Source organism: Dendropsophus ebraccatus, chromosome 3 (assembly GCF_027789765.1).
Source record: "Dendropsophus ebraccatus isolate aDenEbr1 chromosome 3, aDenEbr1.pat, whole genome shotgun sequence".
Classification (NCBI taxonomy): Eukaryota; Metazoa; Chordata; class Amphibia; order Anura; family Hylidae; genus Dendropsophus; species Dendropsophus ebraccatus.
In genome coordinates, this window is record NC_091456.1 from 193,427,564 (window position 1) to 193,453,194 (window position 25,631).

General features: G+C 44.2%; 1 protein-coding gene across 1 annotated transcript; it reads left to right on the forward strand.

Annotated features, from left to right (window-relative positions):
• The first annotated feature begins 61 nt into the window (after nucleotides 1-61).
• LOC138786642 (oocyte zinc finger protein XlCOF6-like) lies at nucleotides 62-16,583 on the forward strand. Its single transcript, XM_069963623.1, has 3 exons — nucleotides 62-107; nucleotides 243-1,088; nucleotides 15,982-16,583. The coding sequence occupies exons 1-3, from the start codon at nucleotides 62-64 to the stop codon at nucleotides 16,581-16,583; spliced, it is 1,494 nt and encodes a 497-aa protein (XP_069819724.1).
• The last annotated feature ends 9,048 nt before the right edge of the window (nucleotides 16,584-25,631 follow it).

Sequence of the window (25,631 nt, forward strand, 5' to 3'; positions counted from 1 at the left end):
CTCTCGGCATCATCATACATTATGATGCGGGGAGCTCCGAAACTTTAAATATTCCCGCTGAATGTTTGCTTTTGCCGGGAGTTTTGAGGTCCAGTCCGCAGAATGCTGTCCGTGCACAGACATTACTTTGCGGGCGCTAAAATAGCCCCTTAATTAGGATTAGAAATAATACAGCAGCTTTCGAACAGAAACATTTTTAAAGGTTATATTGCTTAAAACAATACAATCTGATTTTTTTTCAGCAGATGGCTATAACTGGAGCTTAGGAAAACATGGAATATTGTCGGATTTTACAGTAGATGACCGGAATGTTCAAGATACATATGAAGAACATTCTGTTACTCCAAATTTACCCTCAGCCCCTTACAGCAAAGATCTCTCATCTGATCCTTGTATACCAGGCCCGTCTTCTGATTCAACACAAACCATTAATAAAAATAAAAGTTACAGAAGTAATGTTCAACATAAAAAAGCTAACTTAAAGGAGAGACCATTTTCATGTCAAGAATGTGGGAAAAGTTTTACCTTGAAATCAGATCTTGTTAGACATGAGCTTATTCATACAGGGGAGAAGCCATTTTCATGTACAGAATGTGGAAAATGCTTTACTCAGAAATCAACCCTTGTTGCACATCGGAGAACTCACACAGGAGAGAAGCCATTTATATGTCAAAAATGTGGAAAATGCTTCACTCAGAAATCCGCCCTTACTCAACACCAACAAGTTCACACAGGGGAGAAACCGTATCCCTGCTTAGAATGTGGGAAAAGTTTTGTCTGGAAATCCGATCTTGTGAGACATCAGTTAATTCACACAGGGGAGAAGCCATTTTCATGTCAAGAATGTGGGAAATGTTTTACCCGGAAACCAGATCTTGTTCTCCATCAAAGAACTCACACAGGGGAGAAGCCATATTCCTGCCAAGAATGTGAGAAATGTTTTAATCAAAAATCAAAACTTGCCGAACATGAGAAAATTCACAAGGGAGAGAAGCTGTATTCATGCCCAGAATGTGAGAAATGTTTTACTCTGAGATCGTATCTCGTTGGACATCAGAGAACACACAGAGGAGAGAAGCCATTTTTATGTACATTATGTGATAAGTCATATACTCAAAAGTCAGGTCTAATATCGCATCTCAGAACTCACACAAGGCAAACATTTCCATTTCCGCTTTTTGGAATGAATTTACCCACAAATCAATCGACTTAAATGGGCACTTCTTTCAGAATTCTTGTCAGTATTTATTGTATTTCAGTAGTATTGTGAAATAAATACAAAATCTTGTCCTTCTGTAGCCGTGATGATAAAGAGATAAAAAACCTGAACAGACTAATTTCAGTTTACTGTCCCTTTAAGGAGAATAATTTATCTGTAAGGTAATTTCATTATTATAATCAGTGATGAATTGTAATGATTGGCAGCTCTATTGTTTCCAGAAAGGCTTAACCCCTAGACGACCAAGGACGTACTTCTATGCCTTGGAAGCCTGTCCCCAGACGACCCTAGGTGTACAGGTACGTCCTGTGTTATGAAGCACGCGCTGGAGCCGGGCCCTCACTGTTAATGGCAGGCTGCAAAGCTCCTGTCACTTACCGATCAGGACCCCCGCAGTGTGACTGTGGGGGTCCCGATCGCTGTGTCGGACCACCGGAGGTCTCTTACCTTCCTCTCTGCGGTCCCATTGAGGATCTGCTCATTGAGTCTGCCACAGGCAGTCTTAATGAACAAATCGCCTATTACACTGATTAATGCTATGCCACAGCAGTGATCAGTGTATGCAGTGTAGAGATCATGGAGCAAATAATAACACCCCTTACAGCCCCATAGGTGAAAAACTAAAACCGTTATAAGAGTCACAATAAAATTTCACAAACAAAATTTTTGAATGCAGATAATGGCATATTTGCCTAATAAACCCAATTACAAAGTTTCTTAAAATCAACTGTACTATTGATTTCTGAAGAAAAAAAAAACGACAGTGACACTTTAAAGGAGAAGTCTGGTGAAAATTTGTATTAAAGTATTGTATTGCCCCCCAAAAGTTATACAAATCACCAATATACACTTGTTACGGAAATGCTTATAAAGTGCTTTTTTCCCTGCACTTACTACTGCACCAAGGCTTCACTTCCTGGATAACATGGCGATGTCACTTCCTGGATAATATAGTGATGTCACGACCCGTTTTCCAGAGCTGTGCGGGCTGTGGCTGCTGGAGAGGATGATGGCAAAGGGATGCTCAGTGTCCCCCTGCCATCATCCTCTCCAGCAGCCACAGCCCGCACAGCTCTGGGAGACGGGTCGTGACATCACCATGTTATCCAGGAAGTGACATCACCATGTTTATCCAGAAAGTGACATCACTAAGTTATCCAGGAAGTGACATCACCATGTTATCCAGGAAGTGAAGCCTTGATGCAGTAGTAAGGGGAAAAAAAGTACTTTATGTGCATTTCCCATAAAAAGTGGTGTATTGATGATTTGTATAACTTTTGGGGGGCAATACAATACTTTAATAAAAATTTTCACCGGAAGAAGAGCCTAATTTCCTTCGACTGTCAGCAGAGAAAACTGCCTACCCCGATGAGCAGATTGCTTTAACTGTGTTTGAGAGGTTAAATACACTTACTATTATTTATTGTTACAGTCCTCTTGAGGGTTGAATTTCACAGTGAACCTAAAATGCCCTCTGACCTTTACAGGTGCACTTAATGTGGCCTTCTCTAAATTTTTTCTTTTTTTTTAATCAGATCATTTTTACTAACGTTTTTTCCCTACGTAACAACAGTTACATGGTTCCCCCCCTCAACAAAAGTCTCCCAGAAACATATAACATACAGAATCACATGAGGAAGTAAATCCACACATCAATATACATTATGGCAGGCGGACTATGAAGCATCATTCAAGAATTCAATTAAAGTGGTAGGCAGCTATGCGCCCACTAGGGTGTCCATGAACGGATAATCCGGGAACCCAGAGCCAAAAGCGTGTACAGTAAGTCAATTTAAAGATGCTGTATAAATAGGGGGAATTAATATAGGGGTTCCCTCCAAATTATCTCCTGGAACCTCTCACGCTCCTCCGATGAGCTCTGCCGCGGGTTATATTAGTATGTTGGCGAGATAACAGAAGAAATGCTTCCATGGGTGTTTGTCAAAGCAATCAGGAAGGAAGTCTGGGCGTGTCCAGCCAGGGACCCCATATGGCTTGCGTTTAGTGTATACACCCTTTTCCAAACATATAAGGTCATTCATTCTTAATATCAGTTCTGTAACAGTCGGTGCTTCTCAATGGATCCAGTATTGCGCTATGAGTTTTCTGGCTTGATATAAAATTCTACATAAAGCTGGTCTCTTCGTCAGACTTGACCAGTCCCAATAAGCAGGGTGGTGGCTCCAGCGGAATGTGAATACCGTATACTCTCGTAATGAGGGCGACCACCTCTCTCCAATAGTGTTCCCTGCAACTCGACCTTCTCTAAACTTTTGAATGCACATGTTCCACATCCAACTGTTCAATGTTTCAGGACTTTTAGCACAACTTGCTGTTTTTTCTTTAAAAAAAATAAGGAGCTTAACTGCAAAAAAGTTTTTCACCCAATAAATTTCTTTCTTCAATTAGAGTTGGTATTAAACAGTCCTCCTTATCTTGCTGGCCACATTTTGACATCATGAGGCCAAGATGACGCCTAACAATTGATCGGCATTCATGAGCCGTTGGGAAGCTTCCAGCAGAATGTTATGAGATGGAACTGGCCACTAAGCTTAGAGTGTCACAGAGTGTGTTAGCAGGTTGTAACAGAGGCTGAAAGAGTCACTGGAAGGCAGAGGTGGACGTCCTATGACCACATTCCACTTCAATGTCAACAATTCCCTGCAGAACTGGTTGACAAATGCCTCACGACTCCAGGCACATTTAAGGCAGGTGAGAGGCACATCAGACATTTCGAAACCGCTTACATTGGCATGGTTTGCGTGGTAGATGACAAGCACAAGTACCTGACCACACCACCCGGCAGAGACATCATCTTGCATGGGCCAGGAAGCATCTACGCTGAATGAAGGAGCGGTGCTGTTCACTGTCAATTCAAGCTGAGCAGAAATTACGTCCGCCAACGATGTTGAAGACATCAAGGAAAGCACCATGCATCAGCCACTGATTGACCTTTGATGGTGGTGGTGGTGTTACGATGTAGGCAGGTGAGTCTAGTGGTGATGTTACAGTGTACAGGGCAGGTGTGTCTAGTCTATACAGAACTGTCCTACACTGTGTTAATGGGTTCAATGACAAGCCAATACTACTTGAATAACATCAGTAATCCAGTCATAAACAACACAGACCTAATGTCATCTTCATGGAGGACAATGCTCCAGTTCATTGAGGTCACAGCATAGAAACATAGATTGTCAGCAGAAAAAGACCCCCTGCTCCAGCTAGTCGGCCCTTTTAGTATTTCCCTTCTTACTATCTTAGGATAGATATATGTGTATACCAGGCAGGTTACATTCACTTATTGTAGAGTTACCTACCACATCTGCTTGATGTTAGTTCACGCATCTACTACTCTTTCAGTAATGTAATATTTTTTCACGTTGCTTCAGATCTTTTCCCCAGTAATCTCTCACTGTGTCCTCTTGTTCTTCAGTTCAGGTTTTTTTCTTCTTCTAAAAACACTTCCCTCCTGAATCTTATTTAGTCTTCTAACATATATAAAGGTTTCCATCATGTCCTCCTTTCCCTTCTTCCTCCTGTAACATATATAAAGGTTTCCATCATGTCCTCCTTTCCCTTCTTCCTCCTGTAACATATATAAAGGTTTCCATCATGTCCTCCTTTCCCTTCTTCCTCCTGTAACATATATAAAGGTTTCCATCATGTCCTCCTTTCCCTTCTTCCTCCTGTAACATATATAAAGGTTTCCATCATGTCCTCATTTCCCTTCTTCCCCCTGTAACATATATAAAGGTTTCCATCATGTCCCCCCTTTCCCTTCTTCCTCCTGTAACATATATAAAGGTTTCCATCATGTCCCCCCTTTCCCTTCTTCCTCCTGTAACATATATAAAGGTTTCCATCATGTCCTCCCTTTCCCTTCTTCCTCCTGTAACATATATAAAGGTTTCCATCATGTCCTCCCTTTCCCTTCTTCCTCCTGTAACATATATAAAGGTTTCCATCATGTCCCCCCTTTCCCTTCTTCCTCCTGTAACATATATAAAGGTTTCCATCATGTCCCCTTTCCCTTCTTCCTCCTGTAACATATATAAAGGTTCCCATCATGTCCTCCTTTCCCTTCTTCCTCCTGTAACATATATAAAGGTTTCCATCATGTCCTCCCTTTCCCTTCTACCTTCTTTAACATATATAAAGGTTCCCATCATGTCCTCCCTTTCCCTTCTTCCTCCTGTAACATATAAAGGTTCCCATCATGTCCCCCTTTCCCTTCTTCCTCCTGTAACATATATAAAGGTTTTTTATTATGTCCTCCTTCCCTTCTTTCTCCTGTCACATATACACTCACCGGCCACTTTATTAGGTACACCTGTCCAACTACACGTTACCACTTAATTTCTAATCAGCCAATCACATGGCGGCAACTCAGTGCATTTAGGCATGTAGACATGGTCAAGACAATCCTCTGCAGTTCAAACCGAGCATCAGTATGGGGAAGAAAGGTGATATGAGTGCCTTTGAACGTGGCATGGTTGTTGGTGCCAGAAGGGCTGGTCTGAGTATTTCAGAAACTGCTGATCTACTGGGATTTTCACGCACAACCATCTCTAGGGTTTACAGAGAATGGTCCAAAAAAGAAAAAACATCCAGTGAGCGGCAGTTCTGTGGGCGGAAATGCCTTGTTGATGCCAGAGGTCAGAGGAGAATGGGCAGACTGGTTCGAGCTGATAGAAAGGCAACAGTGACTCAAATAGCCAACCGTTACAACCAAGGTAGGCAGAAGAGCATCTCTGAACGCACAGTACGTCGAACTTTGAGGCAGATGGGCTACAGCAGCAGAAGACCACACCGGGTGCCACTCCGCTCAGCTAAGAACAGGAAACTGAGGCTACAATTTGCACAAGCTCATCGAAATTCTTTTTAATATTTTTATTAATGATCTTGTTGAGGGGCTACAGAGCAGAATCTCCATTTTTGCAGATGATACTAAACTGGGTAAAGTAATCACCACAGAGGAGGATAATATCATATTACAGAGGGATTTGGAGAAGCTAGAGGCTTGGGCGGTGAAATGGCAAATGAAGTTTAATGTGGATAAATGTAAGGTTATGCACTTGGGCCATAGAAATAATAAGTACAGTTATGTGCTAAATAATAAAACACTGGGTAAAACTACTTCCGAAAAGGACCTGGGGGTATTGGTGGACAGTAAGCTCAACTTTAGTGATCAGTGCCAGGCAGCAGCTGCCAAGGCTAATAAAATAATGGGATGCATCAAAAGAGGAATAGATGCTAAAGATGAGAACATAGTTTTGCCTCTTTATAAATCACTGGTCAGACCACAAAACCTATTGAACCACATATGGAATACTGTGTACAGTTTTGGGCACCGGTATATAAGAAGGACACAGCTGAACTAGAGCGGGTGCAGAGGAGGGCAACAAAGGTCATTAAGGGAATGGGTGGGTTACAGTACCAGAAAAAGTTATCACGCTTGGGGTTATTTACGCTAGAAAAAAGACGTCTTAGGGGCGATCTGATCACAATGTACAAATATATGAATGGACAGTACAGAGATCTTTGTAGTGGTCTCCTTACTCTTAGGTCTGTAACCATGACAAGGGGGCATCCTCTACGTCTAGAGGAAAGAAGATTTTATCATCAGCAGCGACGCGGGTTCTTTACTGTACGAACGGTAAGACTGTGGAACTCTCTGCCACATGATGTTGTCATGGCCGATTCATTAAATAAGTTCAAGGGAGGCCTGGATGATTTTCTTGAACAATATAATATTACAAGTTATGGGCATTAGATTTCGGGTGATACGTTGATCCAGGGATTGTTCTAGTTGCCATTGGATTCGGGGGGGGAGTTTTCTCCCTGTGGTGGGGTGGTTGTCGTCTCCCTAGTGGGGGTTTTTGCCTTCCCTGGATCAACACAGTAGGGTTTCCCTAGGTTGAACCTGATGGACTCTTGTCTTCTTTCAACCTTATTTACTATGTTACTATGTATGTTACTATGAAATTGGACAGTAGAAGATTGGAAAAACGTTGCCTGGTCTGATGAGTCTCGATTTCTGCTGAGACATTCTGATGGTAGGGTCAGAATTTGGCGTCAACAACATGAAAGCATGGATCCATCCTGCCTTGTATAAACGGTTCAGGCTGGTGGTGGTGCTGTCATGGTGTGGGGAATATTTTCTTGGCACTCTTTGGGCCCCTTGGTACCAATTGAGCATCGTTACAACGCCACAGCCTACCTGAGTATTGTTGCTGACCATGTCCATCCCTTTATGACCACAATGTACCCAACATCTGATGGCTACTTTCAGCAGGATAATGCGCCATGTCATAAAGCTAGAATCATCTCAGACTGGTTTCTTGAACATGACAATGAGGTCACTGTACTCCAATGGCCTCCACAGTCACCAGATCTCAATCCAATAGAGCATCTTTGGGATGTGGTGGAACGGGAGATTGGCATCATGGATGTGCAGCCGACAAATCTGCGTCAACTGTGTGATGCCATCATGTCAATATGGACCAAAATCTCTGAGGAAGCTTCCAGCACCTTGTTGTATCTATGCCACCAAGAATTGAGGCAGTTCTGAAGGCAAAAGGGGGTCCAACCCGTTACTAGCATGGTGTACCTAATAAAGTGGCCGGTGAGTGTATATAGGTTTTTATCATGTCCTCCCTTTCCCTTCTTCCTCCTGTAACATATATAAAGGTTTCCATCATGTCCTCCCTTTCCCTTCTTCCTCCTATAACATATATAAAGGTTTCCATCATGTCCTCCCTTTCCCTTCTTCCTCCTGTAACATATATAAAGGTTTCCATCATGTCCTCCCTTTCCCTTCTTCCTCCTGTAACATATATAAAGGTTTCTATCATGTCCTCCCTTTCCCTTCTTCCTCCTGTAACATATATAAAGGTTTCCATCATGTCCTCCCTTTCCCTTCTTCCTCCTGTAACATATATAAAGGTTTCCATCATGTCCTTCCTTTCCCTTCTTCCTCCTGTAACATATATAAAGGTTTCCATCATGTCGTCCTTCCCCTTCTTTCCACCAGATTATACAGATTCCAATCCTTGAGTCTTCCCTGATATGGTTTATAATTGACACCCTCCACTATTTTTGTAGCCGTCTTTGGACCCGTTCTATGTTATCGGTATCTTTCTGTAGGTGAGGTCTCAGGAACTTGACATAGTATTCCAGATGTGATGTCACTAGAGTTTCATACAGCGGGATCACAATCTCCTTCTTCCTACATTATCAGAAGAGAGAGACTTGAGGAAAAGTGGGATGCTATGCCCCAGAAGACAATAAGTTGACCAGCAGGAGGCACTGTTGTCAAGCTGTAATTGATCATTAAAGGACAACTCCTCCCTTAAGGTCCAAGCCAATTTTCATTTTTGCGCTTTTGCTTTTTCCATTTTATGTTTAAAAGTCCATAGTGCTTGCATTTTTTCACCTAGAGACGTATATGAGCGCTTATTTTTTGCGAAACCAATTGTACTTTGCAATTACAGGCATAATTTTTCCATAAAATATGTTGTGAAACCGGAAAAAAATCATTTGCGCTGTCAAATTGAAAAAAAAACGAATTTGTTTTGATTTCGGGGAGTTTTGCATTTACGCCATTCGCCCTGAGGTAAAACTGACTTGTTATGCATGTTCCTCAAGTCGTTACGATTACTATGATATATAACATGTATAACTTTTATTGTATCTGATGGCCTGTAAAAAATTCAAACTATTGTTAACAAATATATGTCACTTAAAATCGCTCCATTCCCCGGCTTATAGCGCTTTTATCCTTTGGTCTATGGGGCTGTGTGAGGTGTCAGTTTTTGCGCCATGATGCGTTCTTTCTACCGGTACCTTGATTGCGCATATACGACTTTTTGATCGCTTTTTATTACATTTTTTCTGGATTTGATGCGACCAAAAATGCGCAATTTTGCACTTTGGGATTTTTTTGCGCTTACGCCGTTTACCGTGCAAGATCAGGAATGTGATTAATTAATAGTTCGGGCGATTACGCGTGCGGCGATACTAAATATGTTTATTAATTTATTTATTTATTAATTTATATTTATAAAATGGGAAAAGGGGAGTGATTTGGACTTTTATTAGGGGAGGGGATTTTTATTAATAAAAACATTTTTTTACTTTTTTTTTTACATACACTAGAAGCCCCCCTGGGGGACTTGTATATAGACAGCAATGATCCATGAGATCGGTCATAGATTGCTATGGCCTGCTGCAGGCCACAGCAATCTATTGCCGAGCCGGGATCAGCGTCATTCCGACGCTGAGGCCCGGCACGGCCAGAAGAACGGATCTCCCCCCCGCGATCGTATCGCGGGGGGGAGATCCGTGCCACTAGACACCAGGGATGCACGGAGGAAAGCACTTCAATGCAGCTGTCAGGACCCGCGCCGGCTAATAGAGGCACTGCCCGGCTGCAGATTGCAGCCGGGATCGGTGCCGTTCAGAGTGGGGTCCCGGCGGGACCCCGCTCTGAACACCCCCTGCGGCACCATGACGTATCAGATACGTCATGGGTCGCTAAGGGGTTAACACACATTACAAAGTTATATAACTTTGTAATGTGGTTAAATGCCCGGTCTGGCCCCCTTCCCGACCCCCGAACTCCGCCGCCCCCCGGGAAGTTAAAGAATGTATACATTACCTATTACGATCGTCACGGTCCTCTTCTCCCGGGCGGCATCTGGTGATGACGACGTCAGAGGCGGGGGGGCGGTCCGGGTCTTCTTCCTCCTCGGCGTCTTCATTGAAAGTGAATGGGAGAGAAAAGGCTGCTGGTGCACATGCAGCCTTTTCATTGGCTGGAGTGCAGCACATGGATTCCAGCTTGCTCAGCCCTAATTGGCTGAGCTTGCTGGAAGCCATGTGATGCACTCCAGCCAATGAAAAGGCTGCCGGTGCGCAAGCGCACTGGCAGCCTTTTCTCTCCCATGGACCCGGACGTAAGAGGCATCGCTGGACAGCGGACACAGGTGACGGTGAGGCATACGGCGGGCAAATGGAGTGGCGATCGTCACCGGAGGGATGGTGAGTGTGGTGTCTGTGTTTTTTTTTTGGGGGGGGGGGGGGTCCCGCCGGAGTTGTCCTTTAAGGGCACATTACAAGTTATAGAGACAGTGACATGTTGGGGGGGGGGGCAGCTTTTGTTTATATAAAAAAAAATAATACAAAGCTGAATGTGCTGACAACATAATCACACAAACCTCACTGGAAATCCCATGTATTACCTAATGGCGGCCTGGATTCGGAGTCACACAAAATCAAAGTGGTAACCCCCTCCAGGCTGATCCAACTTTGCTGTAATATCCTCACGTGCCTGTATGACCTCCCTACAAGGCCGGGCATGCTCCTGATGAGGTGTCTGTATGACCTCCCTACAAGGCCGGGCATGCTCCTGATGAGGTGGCTGTATGACCTCCCTACAAGGCCCAGGCATGCTCCTGATGAGGTGGCTGTATGACCTCCCTACAAGGCCCAGGCATGCTCCTGATGAGGTGTCTGTATGACCTCCCTACAAGGCCCGGGCATGCTCCTGATGAGGTGGCTGTTTGACCTCCCTACAAGGCCCGGGCATGCTCCTGATGAGGTGTCTGTATGACCTCCCTACAATGCCCGGGCATGCTCCTGATGAGGTGGCTGTATGACCTCCCTACAAGGCCCGGGCATGCTCCTGATGAGGTGGCTGTATGACCTCCCTACAACACCTGGGCATGCTCCTGATGAGGTGTATGACCTCCCTACAACACCTGGGCATGCTCCTGATGAGGTGGCTGTATGACCTCCATACAAGGCCCGGGCATGCTCCTGATGAGGTGCCTGTATGACCTCCATACAAGGCCCGGGCATGCTCCTGATGAGGTGGCTGTATGACCTCCATACAACACCCGGGCATGCTCCTGATGAGGTGGCTGTATGACCTCCCTACAAGGCCCGGGCATGCTCCTGATGAGGTGGCTGTATGACCTCTCTACAAGGCCCGGGCATGCTCCTGATGAGCTGTATGACCTCCCTACAACACCTGGGCATGCTCCTGATGAGGTGGCTGTATGACCTCTCTACAAGGCCCGGGCATGCTCCTGATGAGGTGGCTGTATGACCTCTCTACAAGGCCTGGGCATGCTCCTGATGAGGTGTATGACCTCCCTACAAGGCCCGGGCATGTTCCTGATGAGGTGGCTGTATGACCTCCCTACAACATCCGGGCATGTTCATGATGAAGTGGCGGATGTTCTCCTGAAGGATCTCCTCCCAGACCTGGACTAAATCAGCCACCAACTCCTGGACAGTCTGTGCTGCAACGTGACGTTGGTGGATGGAGGAGACATGATGTCCCAGATGTGCTCAATGGGATTCAGGTCTGGGGAACAAGTGACCCAGTCCATAGCTTCAATGCCTTCATCTTGTAGATACTGCATCTCATCTCGATACCTAATAGCAGTCAGGCTACCTCTGGCAAGCACATGGAGGGCTGTGTGGCCCTCCAAAGAAATGCCCCCCCATTACTGACCCACTGCCAAACTGTCTGGCACGTGTGCTCAGTGTGAACCTGCTTTCATCTGTGAAGAGAACAGGGCACCAGAGTTGTTGCCCTCTCATGCCCTCCTCCAGGTGTACTTGCCTGTCTCCTGGTAGCTCCTCCAGCCTCTGGACACTCTGCTGACGGACAAAGCAAACCTTCTTGCCACAGCTTGCATTGATGTGCCATCCTGGATGAGCGACACTACCTGAGCCACTTGTGTGGGTTGTAGAGTCTGTCATATGCTACCACGAGTGTGAAAGCACCAGCAACATTCAAAAGTGACCAAAACATCAGCCAGAAAGCATAGGTACTGAGAAGTGGTCAGTGGTCCCCACCTGCAGAACCTTCCTTTATTGAGCCTGTCCTGCTCATGCCAATAATTTCCACCTGTTGTCTAATCCACTTGCACAACATCAGGTGAAATATAAAATGTTTTTACCTTTTCCATACATTTTACCCACAAGCCAAATATACCGAACTTTTTGTGAGTAGTATATGTAAAGGTTCACATAGAGAATGTAACATAACATTAAAAAAAATAACATAACTAACAGACTGGTACAGGGTTCGTCATTTATAGGGTTTACACATATACAGCTCTACCGTGTACACAAAAAGCTCGGCTACATGTACATTACACACATACAGCTCAGCTACATGTACATTACACATATACAGCTCAGCTACATGTACATTACACATATACAGCTCAGCTACATGTACATTACACATATACAGCTCAGCTACATGTACATTACACACATATACAGCTCAGCTACATGTACATTACACACATACAGCTCAGCTACATGTACATTACACATATATACAGCTCAGCTACATGTACATTACACATATACAGCTCAGCTACATGTACATTACACATATACAGCTCAGCTACATGTACATTACACACATATACAGCTCAGCTACATGTACATTACACATATACAGCTCAGCTACATGTACATTACACACACATACAGCTCAGCTACATGTACATTACACACATACAGCTCAGCTACATGTACATTACACACATACAGCTCAGCTACATGTACATTACACATATACAGCTCAGCTACATGTACATTACACACATATACAGCTTAGCTACATGTACATTACACACATATACAGCTCAGCTACATGTACATTACACACATACAGCTCAGCTACATGCACATTACACATACAGCTCAGCTACATGTACATTACACATATACAGCTCAGCTACATGTACATTACACATATACAGCTCAGCTACATGTACATTACACATATACAGCTCAGCTACATGTACATTACACACATACAGCTCAGCTACATGTACATTACACACATACAGCTCAGCTACACGTACATTACACAGATACAGCTCAGCTACATGTACATTACACACATACAGCTCAGCTACACGTACATTACACACATATACAGCTCAGCTACATGTACATTACACACATACAGCTCAGCTACATGTACATTACACACATACAGCTCAGCTACATGTACATTACACACATATACAGCTCAGCTACATGTACATTACACATATACAGCTCAGCTACATGTACATTACACATATACAGCTCAGCTACATGTACATTACACATATACAGCTCAGCTAAATGTACATTACACATATACAGCTCAGCTACATGTACATTACACACATACAGCTCAGCTACATGTACATTACACATATACAGCTCAGCTACATGTACATTACACATATATACAGCTCAGCTACATGTACATTACACACATACAGCTCAGCTACATGTACATTACACACATATACAGCTCAGCTACATGTACATTACACATATACAGCTCAGCTACATGTACATTACACACATACAGCTCAGCTACATGTACATTACACACATACAGCTCAGCTACATGTACATTACACTCATATACAGCTCAGCTACATGTACATTACACATATACAGCTCAGCTACATGTACATTACACACATACAGCTCAGCTACATGTACATTACACACATACAGCTCAGCTACATGTACATTACACTCATATACAGCTCAGCTACATGTACATTACACATATACAGCTCAGCTACATGTACATTACACATATACAGCTCAGCTACATGTACATTACACACATACAGCTCAGCTACATGTACATTACACATATATACAGCTCAGCTACACGTACATTACACACATATACAGCTCAGCTACATGTACATTACACACATACAGCTCAGCTACATGTACATTACACACATATACAGCTCAGCTACATGTACATTAAACATATACAGCTCAGCTACATGTACATTACACACATACAGCTCAGCTACATGTACATTACACACATATACAGCTCAGCTACATGTACATTACACATATACAGCTCAGCTACATGTACATTACACACATACAGCTCAGCTACATGTACATTACACATACACAGCTCAGCTACATGTACATTACACACATACAGCTCAGCTACATGTACATTACACATATACAGCTCAGCTACATGAACATTACACACAGGGCTCTGCTGCCGGCATATATAACACACACATACACAGCTCTGCTCCACACACATCACACACACACACAGCTCTGCTGCATACACATCACTTCAGCTCATCCAGCACAGCAGAGTCCTGCATACACTGAGCAGCAGCCCCTGATCATGTGACTCCTCCTCCATGTGACTGATCACATGACTGTGACATCATGGCAGGTCCTGGAAGCTCAGGGGAAGCACACGGCTCCTGTACAGCTCTGCGGGCGGAGGTACAGTATATATATATATATATAGAGAGTCACTGCAGTGAAGGAGCTGGCGGTAGTTTTATGCGCATTTGTGAGACTTGAGTCAGTACTACACTAATTTTTTTCTCGACCTTGTGATAAGTTGGGTTTACATTGTCTCCTCTTTTTTTCCATACAGATTCTTCTACTACATGATCCTCTGTTGCTTCTATTGACTGAATAAATCAGGATGGAGAGAGACAGAGACAAGATGGCCGACAGGATAATAACCCTCACCCTACACATACTCTTCCTGCTTACTGGGGAGGTGAGGGATTCTGGGAGTGATGTCATCATGACATCATTCTTATCTATGGAATAACAGATGGATAGGACTGGAGAGGTGAGGGATTCTGGGAGTGATGTCATCATGACATCATTCTTATCTATGGAATAACAGATGGATAGGACTGGAGAGGTGAGGGATTCTGGGAGTGATGTCATCATGACATCATTCTTATCTATGGAATAACAGATGGATAGGACTGGAGAGGTGAGGGATTCTGGGAGTGATGTCATCATGACATCATTCTTATCTATGGAATAACAGATGGATAGGACTGGGGAGGTGAGGGATTCTGGGAATGGATGGAGTGATAGTAATGTGTCTCTCCATACACAGGATTACACAGTAGTGAAGAAGTCCTCTAGTGGGCGCTGTGGGGCCCCTGGGTGTGAAGGATGGGGAAGAACCCTGAGCCCAATCCCGGGGCCCCTGATACATGAGGAAATGGAGGAAGAGAAGATCCTAGAAGTCACCAACAAGATGGTGGAGCTGCTGAGTGGAGAGGTGAGACTGTGGCTGCTGGGAATGCTGGGACATTATACAGTAACACCACTGGAGGGGTGGGGGGGATGACTGTGTGATCATTGTGTGTGTCAGGTTCCTATAAGGTGTCAGGACGTGGCGGTCTATTTCTCCATGGAGGAGTGGGAGTATGTAGAAGGACACAAGGATCAGTACAAGGATGTGATGCTGGAGGATCAGCAGCCCCTCCCATCAGCAGGTAATAGACAGGACTACATATATTCAATTTTAGGAACCTAAATATCTGTTGTGTTTTTCTAAAAATCATATATTTTATTATTTTTTAAAATTTAGCTTATAATTATTTAAACCCAGTGAACTGACTCGGGAAGAATGTTTTTAAAAATTCTTATTTATTCATAATATTTTCTGTGACTTTCTATGGGATTCACAAAGTCACCAGGTATATTGTATGTAATATGAGTAATAAGTGGCCCTAGGGACAATTATAACTGTACACGAATTGCTGGTGTTGTTGGTCTGTAAATTTGTAATGAAATGAGTTTCTTCTTGGCAGCTGAGTGTCCCCGTAGATCAGAGGGACATCAGATATCTCCAGATATTACAGCAGATGGTCAGATCACACAGGATACATATGAAGAACCTTCTATTACCCCAGATATACCCCCAGCCCCTCACAGCAAAGATCTGCCATCTCATCCTTCTATACAAGTCCTGTCTACTGATCCATCACAGACTGTTATAAAGAATGAAAGTTACGAAAGAAGTGTTCAACATAAAACAGCTCAAAGAAGGGACAGTATATTTTCATGTTTAAAATGTGGGGAGAAACCATTTCCATGCCAGGAATGTGGGAAATGTTTTGCCTGGAAAGGAGATCTTGTGAGACATCAGAAAATTCACACAGGGGAGAAACCATTTTCATGCAAGGAATGTGGGAAATGTTTTCCTCAGAAATCAGTTCTTATGAAACATCAAAGAACTCACACAGGGGAGAAGCCATTTTCATGCCCGGAATGTGGGAAACGTTTTGCCTGGAGATCAGTTCTTGTGAGACATCAAATAACCCACACAGGGGAGAGGCCATTTTTATGCCCAGAATGTGGGAAATGTTTCACCCAGAAAACATATCTTGTTCAACATCAGAGAATTCACACAGGGGAGAAGCCCTTCTCGTGTACCATATGTGGAAAGTCGTTTAACCAAAGGACAGGTCTAATTTCACATCAAAAAACTCACACAGGGAAAACATTTTCATGACCAGAATGTGGGAAAGAAGTTACTTAGTAGCCACATCATCGTAAAGAGACTCTTCTTTTAGATTTGGATTTTCATTTTAGAATTTTGTTAGCATTGTCTTTCAGCAGACCTATGCAAATAAAAGGAAATACAAAATCTCAACTAACCTAGTTATACTAGGACCCGTCTAGTAAAATATTTTTGCAAATACATTCATTTAGCCAATTTGTCTCCTTCTCATCTGCTGATCTTTTATTCTTGTATTTGACAGCTTGTTGTCTAGGTTACTGATCACCACTCTGCTCTAAAAGCAGTGGTCAGGCTTTTATTATATATATATATATATATATATATATATATATATATATATATATGATGTAGATGTACATTTTATCTATATGTCCAGCAGCCATGGTTGGTATACCAAGGGGTCATTCATATACCCCGTAATCTATAGACTACAGAGCGTGAATCTGCATAAGTGGACTCCAAGACTCAGGACTGTACTGGTACAGCAGCGCAGGTGTATCAGCACAGTCCAGCGAAGATTTAAACACCTTCGGCTCTCCCAGCATCATATTGATATTGATGGCCGGGAGGTCTGGAAGTCTATTTGCACAGCTTTATGCTCCGTAAGGTCCATGGATTATGGAGCGTGTGAGTGTCGTGTTATATTGAGATGATCGAACATCGGGAATTGTTAGGTTCGATCGTACTCTAACCTTCGTCATTTGATTCCCGATGCCTTCCCGTTCCGTGGGGAAGGTGGAGCAAGCCTGAGTACCGCCTGGAAAACGGATGCCGCCTAGGTAACAGGTTGTATCCCTGTTTTCCAGGCGGTACTCGGGCTGTTTCCACCTTCCCCACGGAACGGGAAGGCATCGGGAATCAAATGGCGAAGGTTCGCGTTTGATCGTCTCTAGTGTTATACGGCCCTATTAGTATGGTAAACGAGCTCCCATCTGTAGCGATGTCCGTGCAGCCCTTGCTTTAAAAGTGTAAAATAATAAAGTTATACATTGTAGTAGCCCGCTCACTCAATGATTGTCCAGGGAATAACTGAGCAGCCTGTCACTTCAGAGACCCGACGGCTGTGGGGAGAAGCCAGGAAGTGACCGGGGAGCGTGGAGAGGTAACGTATATACTTTATTATTTTCCTTACATTGCCATCAGCCATCGGTCACACAGCTCTATTATATGTAGTACATGGCAGCTGATGATTTTAGGTCAGGACCAAAAGACACAATCAGCCGATCTTTATTACACAAAACAATAAGCTGCCGAATTGCCAGATTAAAGCTCTGTGTGATAGGGCCCTAAGTATAACGTGATCTCATTACCAAAGTGGGTGAGAAGCTGTAATAAGTCGAAGGGTGTCATGTATAGAGTTGATCGAACTCGAACATTCACGAACCTGCCGTATTTGATTCTTGATGCCTTCTCGGTCCGTGGGGAAGGAGGAGACTGCCCGGGTACCGCCTGGAATTTCGGGATTCAGCCTAGGTAATAGGCAGATTTGTGAATGTTCGAGTTCGATCAACTCTAGTCATGTATAGGGCCACATGTACGTATTTTAAAAGGCAAAACTAGGGATGGTCCGAACCTGGTTCGTACGAACCCTCCGCAATGATTACCGCTGTCTGCCTGCTCCGTGCAGCGGGAGGATCCAGCGGGAGGAACGCCTGGAAAACTGGGATACAGCCATAGCCATAGGCTGTATCCCAGTTTTCCAGGCGGTCCTCCCGCTGTATCCGCCCGCTGCACGGAGCGGGCAGACAGCGGGAATTCGATGCCAAGCATTCGGGTTCAGCCGAACCCAAACCTCGGCGGGTTCGGACCATCCCTAGGCAAAACCATGTTTGAACTTTGCCAAAGGATGGGAAGGCACACATGGATGACATCGCATAGAAAGCTTCCATAATGGTATCCCACACAGCACTATGGGGAGCAATAGTGATCCAACTAGCATCAAATTTACAGGTATCAAGGTAGTGGAGAGCAGGGCTGAAGGCAAAAAGATTCAGTGGATTCCCATTACTTAATTATTATTGAGCAGTAGGTGGGTGGCAGTTACCACCCGTAATGGAAGGGGGCAGATAAAGCATGGTTTTCCATAGTTTTTTCCCATTTGATATAAGCAAAACGAGTTTTTTTGGCTGTTTGGTTGATATTTTTAGCCACAACCTCGACTGGGTCCTCAGTGTAGAAAAAGGTACAACTCTTTCCATATCCATCTGAAACATACAGATAGGTGAGATCAAATTGTGAGCCCTAATGGGGACAGGGACCAAACTGACCCATCTATGTTTTAATCTGCGGAATCAGTTGGCGCTATATAAAGAATTAATAATATCATTATTATAGTTTTTAGCTAAAAATACCGATGTATCTGTTCTGTGTTCATAGTGGTTGTTCTGTTGATTTCCACTTCTATGGTATCACCTGAACAATAAAACCAATGGGGGACATTTGTCATGTCCCAAGACTGGTTTCTATTCATTGACATGTATATGTGTTATTCTGCCTTGCTTTTTGACCCTCCTGTCTTCCTGTCCTCTAGCTGCAGTGTTGTAGCTCCTCCCCTCTCCCTCATGTTAGCAGCCATTTTCATGTTAAGACAGTGCATGTACCTGTATGTTCCTGCTACCCCCGGCATATTATATCCTTTTCACCCCGTTGTACCAGCATTTCTACAGGGTTTCTGCACCAAATAAAGCTGGAATCTTCCTACATGCCTCTACAATGGAGTTGACGCTATCTGACAATATGTGACTTGGTGTGAGTACTGGTTGAAGCACAGATATAAGACTATCTATAACCCCACCTGCTCATTGCCAGGTTGTTGAGTCAGAATAGTGAAAAGGATCATAGACTGTCAGTCACAGCCGTGGGGACAGAGACTCAGCTTCAGATACAGCCATAGCAGCTACCTGCAGTGTCCAAGGGATCATCAGTGTGTGTGAACTGGAGCCACAGTGCAGACTCTCATCATAGAACCTGCTAGCAGCAGCCATCTTCCTTCAGTGTAACCCATCCTGTGTGCATCATGGCTGAGGGACACTCAGTTCAGGGAAGCATGGACCCCAGTCTGCAGTCCAGTGATAAGGACAAACGCTCTGTTAAGCCTACATGGAAGGTTAGAGAGAACCTTGAAAGCCTGCAGCATGAACTTGCATCAGACATTATGAATCTGTGGAAAACTTTACAGCCACATGTCTCCACCATGTGCTTGCCTGAATATGTATTACCACTAGAGGGAGCCCTAGAGCAGCTGTCCACTATGCATGAGCAATACAAACTGAAATGTGAAGAATACCATTGCATTCTGAAAAGAATCAATACTCAGGACAGTCTAGAAGAATTGCAAAACTTCCAACATCTTAATGTTGAACGAGACGGCTTAATATATGAAACTAAGTCTAAAATAAAAGCAAGAATTATGCAACTTCATGAAACAACATCTTGTATTTCTGAGTCTGCAAGACACTCAAAACGCACGTCTAGGTCACGATCTTCAAAATATTCCACACTAAGTGAGCAGCTTATAAAGGCGCGTGCAGAAGCTGAAGCGACTAAGATTCAGGCCACTTTTGCGCAAAAGAGAGCAGAATTAGAAGCAGCTGCAGCGCAGAAGAAAGCTGAAATGGAAGCGCAAATGGAGATAGATGCAGCACAGAAGAAGGCGCAAATGGAAGCAGATGCAGCACAGAAGAAGGAGCAAATGGAAGCAGCTGCAGCGCAGAAGAAAGCTGAAATGGAAGCGCAAATGGAGATAGATGCAGCGCAGAAGAAAGCAGCCAAAGAAACAGATACCGCAAGAAGAAAGGCAGAAATAGAAGCTCTGCAGAAACAATGTGAGCACGCTACAGCCATGGCAAGGTTGAAGGTCCTAGAACGAGCAGCCAGTGGGAGTGAAAGAGACAGTGTTGCCTTGAGCGGAATGGATGCAGAGGATCCTCTCAAACGTACTAGAGACTATGTGTTAAGCCAAAACAGTGAACCCCAGATTGCTACTACTGTTCCTGACAGTGCAGATATTTCTTCACAGCAACAACACATTATTCCTTCTGCAATACCCCAAAATCAAGATCAGTACAACACTCTGCCTGTTCATCATCCTGATACTTCACTCCGCATAATTAACCATGGCCCTACACCTCTGCAAGTTCATCACAGAAGTACACAGGTGCAAGCCAAGATGCCAAACCCTAACAATGGCCTAGCATCTTACCAAGCCACAGGTAAGCCTATGGATAGCAAGCCACCTCCTGGGCTAAATGCCTATGCAGCCTCATTTACGCCTGTGTTTCTTAGCCAGAACTCTGGAAACAATGTGGCCAGCACTACTCAGCCAGCGCTTCCTTGTCCAAGCTCAGAGCGTACAGACATGTCAGAGTTTGCAAGATAAATGTTACGCCGTGAACTTACTAAGACCGGACTTACAAGGTTTGATGACCAGCCTGAGAACTACAGAGGCTGGAAATGTGCCTTCAGAACCGCAATTAGTGACCTTGGCATCACCACTGCTGAAGAGCTAGATTTACTCATCCGGTGGCTTGGCCCACAGTGCACAGAACGTATTAAGAGACTCAGATCTGTCCACATTGGTAATCCAGCAGCAGGACTCACAGCTGCCTGGGAGAGACTAGAGCGTACCTATGGTAGTCCTGAAGCAATTGAGAGTGCTCTCTTCAAACGGTTGCAAGGTTTCCCAAAGATATCTGGTAAGGACAACCAGAAATTCCAAGAGCTTAGTGACCTACTTTCAGAGCTTCAACTAGCCAAGACAGACACTCACCTACCTGGTCTCAGCTACCTGGATACTGCTCGTGGGGTAAACCAAATAGTTGCCAAACTGCCATATGGCTTTCAAGAAAAATGGACTACAGTTGGTTCAAGATACAAAAGAGAGAATCAAGTCTCCTTTCCTCCATTTGACTACTTCTGTGAGTTTATCAGCAACATTGCAGAATCCAAGAATGACCCAAGCTTTTCCTATGGTGAGTCCAGTGTCCCTGGTTCACCTCCTTCTAAATATGACAGCCCACGCTCCGAGTACAGAAAACACAGAGGTCCAGTGTCTGTAAAAAAGACTGATGTTCTTCCCACTACCTCATCAGCTTCTGAGGAGCCCAGCTATAAGAACAACCAAGGTGAAAAGATTGAGAACCCCAATCGCCAATGTCCTATTCATAAGAAGCCGCATCCTCTCAAGAAGTGTATTGGCTTCAGAAGGAAACCACTCCAAGAACGCAAGGAACTGCTAAAGAAGTTTGGAGTATGCTTCAGATGTTGTGCTTCCACTGAACATGTTGCTAAGGACTGTAAAACTGCCATAAAGTGCATAGAATGTGACAGTGAGAACCACGTACAAGCTCTTCACCCATCTCAGTCCAGCCCTACACCACCTACAGATTTCCCTCCTCTAGCAAAGCATGGCGGGGAGAACACAGATCAAGCAGCAAAGCCTACCACAGTATCTTCTTCATGTACAGAAGTCTGCGGAGAAGACCTTTGTGACAAGTCCTGTGCAAGGATATGCCTAGTCAACGTGTACCCCAAGGGTCAGTCAGAAAAGACTGTAAAGGTGTACGCCATCTTGGACGACCAGAGCAACCGATCACTTGCAAGGTCAGAACTTTTTGATCTGTTTAACCTAAAGGGAGATGCTTACCCATATACCCTGGGCACTTGTAGTGGCATTACAGAGGTTTCAGGGAGAAGAGCCAGTGGACTTGTAGTAGCTTCTCTAAATGGAAATCTAGAGGTACCTTTGCCTACACTTGTTGAATGCAACCAGATACCATCTAACAGGGAGGAGATCCCTACACCAGAAGCTGCTCTCCATCATCCTCATCTAAGGACCATAGCCAGTGAAATACCAGCTCTGGATAATAATGCAGAGATCCTACTTTTGCTGGGAAGGGACATTCTCAGAGTGCACAAAATACGTCAGCAAATTAATGGACCGCATGATGCACCATTTGCCCAGCGCCTTGACTTAGGCTTGGTTATTATAGGCAACGTCTGCATTGACCGTATGAAATGGCCTACCAAGATATCCTCATTTAAGACTCATATATTGCCAAATGGTCGCAGCACTTATTTTCAGCCATGCCCACATCACTACCTGGTGAAAGAAAAGATGAGTAACTGTAAGGGGCAGCATGACCAGCAAGATGACATGAACATTTGCCTTCCATGGGATGATAACCTTGGGTCTACAGTGTTCAACATCACAAGTGATGACAACAAGTTGGCACCTGCTAGAGAAGATAAAGAATTTCTCAAAGTAATGGATAAGGAATTCACTCAAAATGATTCCAACAGCTGGGTAGCACCTTTACCCTTCCGTACTCCAAGAACAAAGCTACCAAACAATCTGCAGCAAGCAGCTTCAAGATTTTCCTCTTTAAAGCGCACCTTAAAGAGAAGGCCAGAGATGGAAAAACACTTTGTAGACTTCATGCAGAAGGTGTTTGACAGAGACCATGCAGAACCTGCACCGCCACTAAAGGAAGGAGAAGAATGCTGGTACCTACCATCCTTTGGTGTGTATCACCCTCGGAAACCTGACCAGATCAGAGTGGTGTTTGATTCTAGTGCACAGTTTGAAGGCGTTTCTCTCAACAATATGCTCCTCACTGGCCCTAACCTCAACAACAGTCTTTTAGGGGTCCTAATGCGCTTCAGACAAGAACCTGTTGCAGTAATGGCCGACATTCAACAGATGTTTCATTGTTTCATTGTTAAAGAAGACAACAGAAACTATCTTCGTTTTTTATGGCACAAGGACAACAACGTCAACAAGGAAGTCATAGATTATCGAATGAAGGTGCATGTCTTCGGCAACAGCCCATCTCCTGCTGTAGCAACCTACGGACTGAGAAGGACAGCCCAACAAGGTGAGAAGGAGTATGGTTCTGATGCTCGTCGGTTTGTTGAGAGGAATTTCTATGTTGATGATGGACTTAAATCTTTACCAACAAGTGAAGAGGCAGTTGATCTTCTTACCAGAACACAAGAGATGCTGTCTGCAGGGAATCTCAGACTTCACAAGATCATCTCCAATAGCCATGAGGTAATGAAAGCCTTTCCCTCAGATGATCATGCCATCAACTTGAGAAACCTTGATCTCAGTTCTGACGCTCCTCCTGTGCGCAGCCTAGGGTTGCTGTGGAACATTGAACAAGATACTTTTACTTTCCAAGTGTCTCCTTGTGACAAACCTTTCACCAAGCGAGGAGTTTTATCTGTTGTGAACAGTATTTATGATCCTCTTGGGTTCATTGCGCCCATCACCATCCAAGGCAAGATACTACTAAGACAGCTTACCACTGAAAATGCGGACTGGGACTCTCAGCTACCTATTGAGAAACAACAAAGGTGGGAAAAATGGAAAAGGTCTCTGGAGGTATTAGAGCAACTCCAAGTTCCACGTTGTTATGCCCCCAGCTCCCTTTCAGCGGCCATCAGAAGGGAAGTCCACATCTTCTCTGATGCATCAGTGGAAGCCATAGCTGCCGTGGCCTATCTTAGGATTACAGGAGTCAGAAATGAGACACATTGCGGATTTGTCTTAGGTAAGGCAAAACTAACTCCAAAACCTGCACACTCTATACCAAGACTTGAGCTTTGTGCTGCCGTGCTAGCAGTTGAAATTGCTGAGGTAATAAGAGACGAAATAGACATTGCAATCAATTCATTTACATTTTACACTGATAGCAAAGTCGTGCTCGGTTATATACATAACCAGACCAAACAGTTTTACATGTATGTCAGCAACCGAGTAGAACGCATTAGAAGTTTCTCTACTCCTGAACAGTGGCAGTATATCTCCACAGAACTTAATCCTGCTGATCGAGGAACAAGACCTGCACCCATTGCACATCTTTTAGATCACATGTGGTTATCTCCTCCAAAGTTTCTGTGTGAGGAACCTTGTCTGACTCCGTCCAATGAAGTCTTTGAGCTAGTTGATCCTGATGCTGATAAGGAAATCAGGCACACAGCCTCCACGCTGTACACCTCTGTAACTTCAAAGGTCAAGCTGAAGTCACATCGCTTTGAGCATTTCTCAACTTGGTCATCCATTGTGCGAGCTATTGCCAGATTGATTCACATCTCTCGCTGCTTTGCTAAGGACACATCATCAAAGTGTCATGGGTGGCATATGTGTATGGAACACCCTACAGCTACAGACCTTGAACATGCTGAACAAGTCATCTTCCGTTGTGTTCAACAAGAAGTGTATCGTCAAGAGATAGACATTATCTCAAAAAAATCAGTTTGTCCAAGAGTAGTGCACTCTACAAACTTAATCCAGTGCTTGATCACCACCAGCTGCTGAGAGTGGGCGGCCGGATAGAGAAATCTGACCTGTGTAACAAGGAACAAAATCCTGTCATCATACCAGGTGGACATTATATTGCTACGCTGCTGATTAGACACCATCATGAGCGAGTACAGCACCAAGGCAGACAGTTTACTGAAGGTGCCATCAGGTCAGCCGGTTTCTGGATTGTGGGCATGAAGAGATGCATTTCCTCTGTACTTCACAAATGTGTTAAGTGTCACAAGTTAAGAGGAAGACAGCAACAGCAGCAAATGGCTAACCTACCAGCAGACCGTCTAAGTACTGATCCGCCTTTTACTTATGTCGGGGTCGATGTCTTTGGCCCATGGTCAGTAGTTACTCGTAGAACCCGTGGTGGAGCTGCAAACAGCAAACGATGGGCAGTTCTGTTTACCTGTCTCAGCATTCGAGCAGTACACCTTGAAGTAATTGAATGCATGGATGCCTCTTGCTTCATCAACGTCCTTCGTAGATTCTTCTCCATTCGTGGACCTGTCAAACAGTTGAGGTCCGACTGCGGCACAAACTTCGTGGGAGCCTGCAAGGAACTACAACTTGACAACTTCTTAACTAACAATGGGTGTACTTGGGTGTTTAACCCTCCACATTCATCCCACATGGGAGGATACTGGGAACGCATGATTGGTATTGCCCGCAGAATACTTGACTCAATGCTAATGGACAACAAGTCTCCCTTGCTTACTCATGAGACA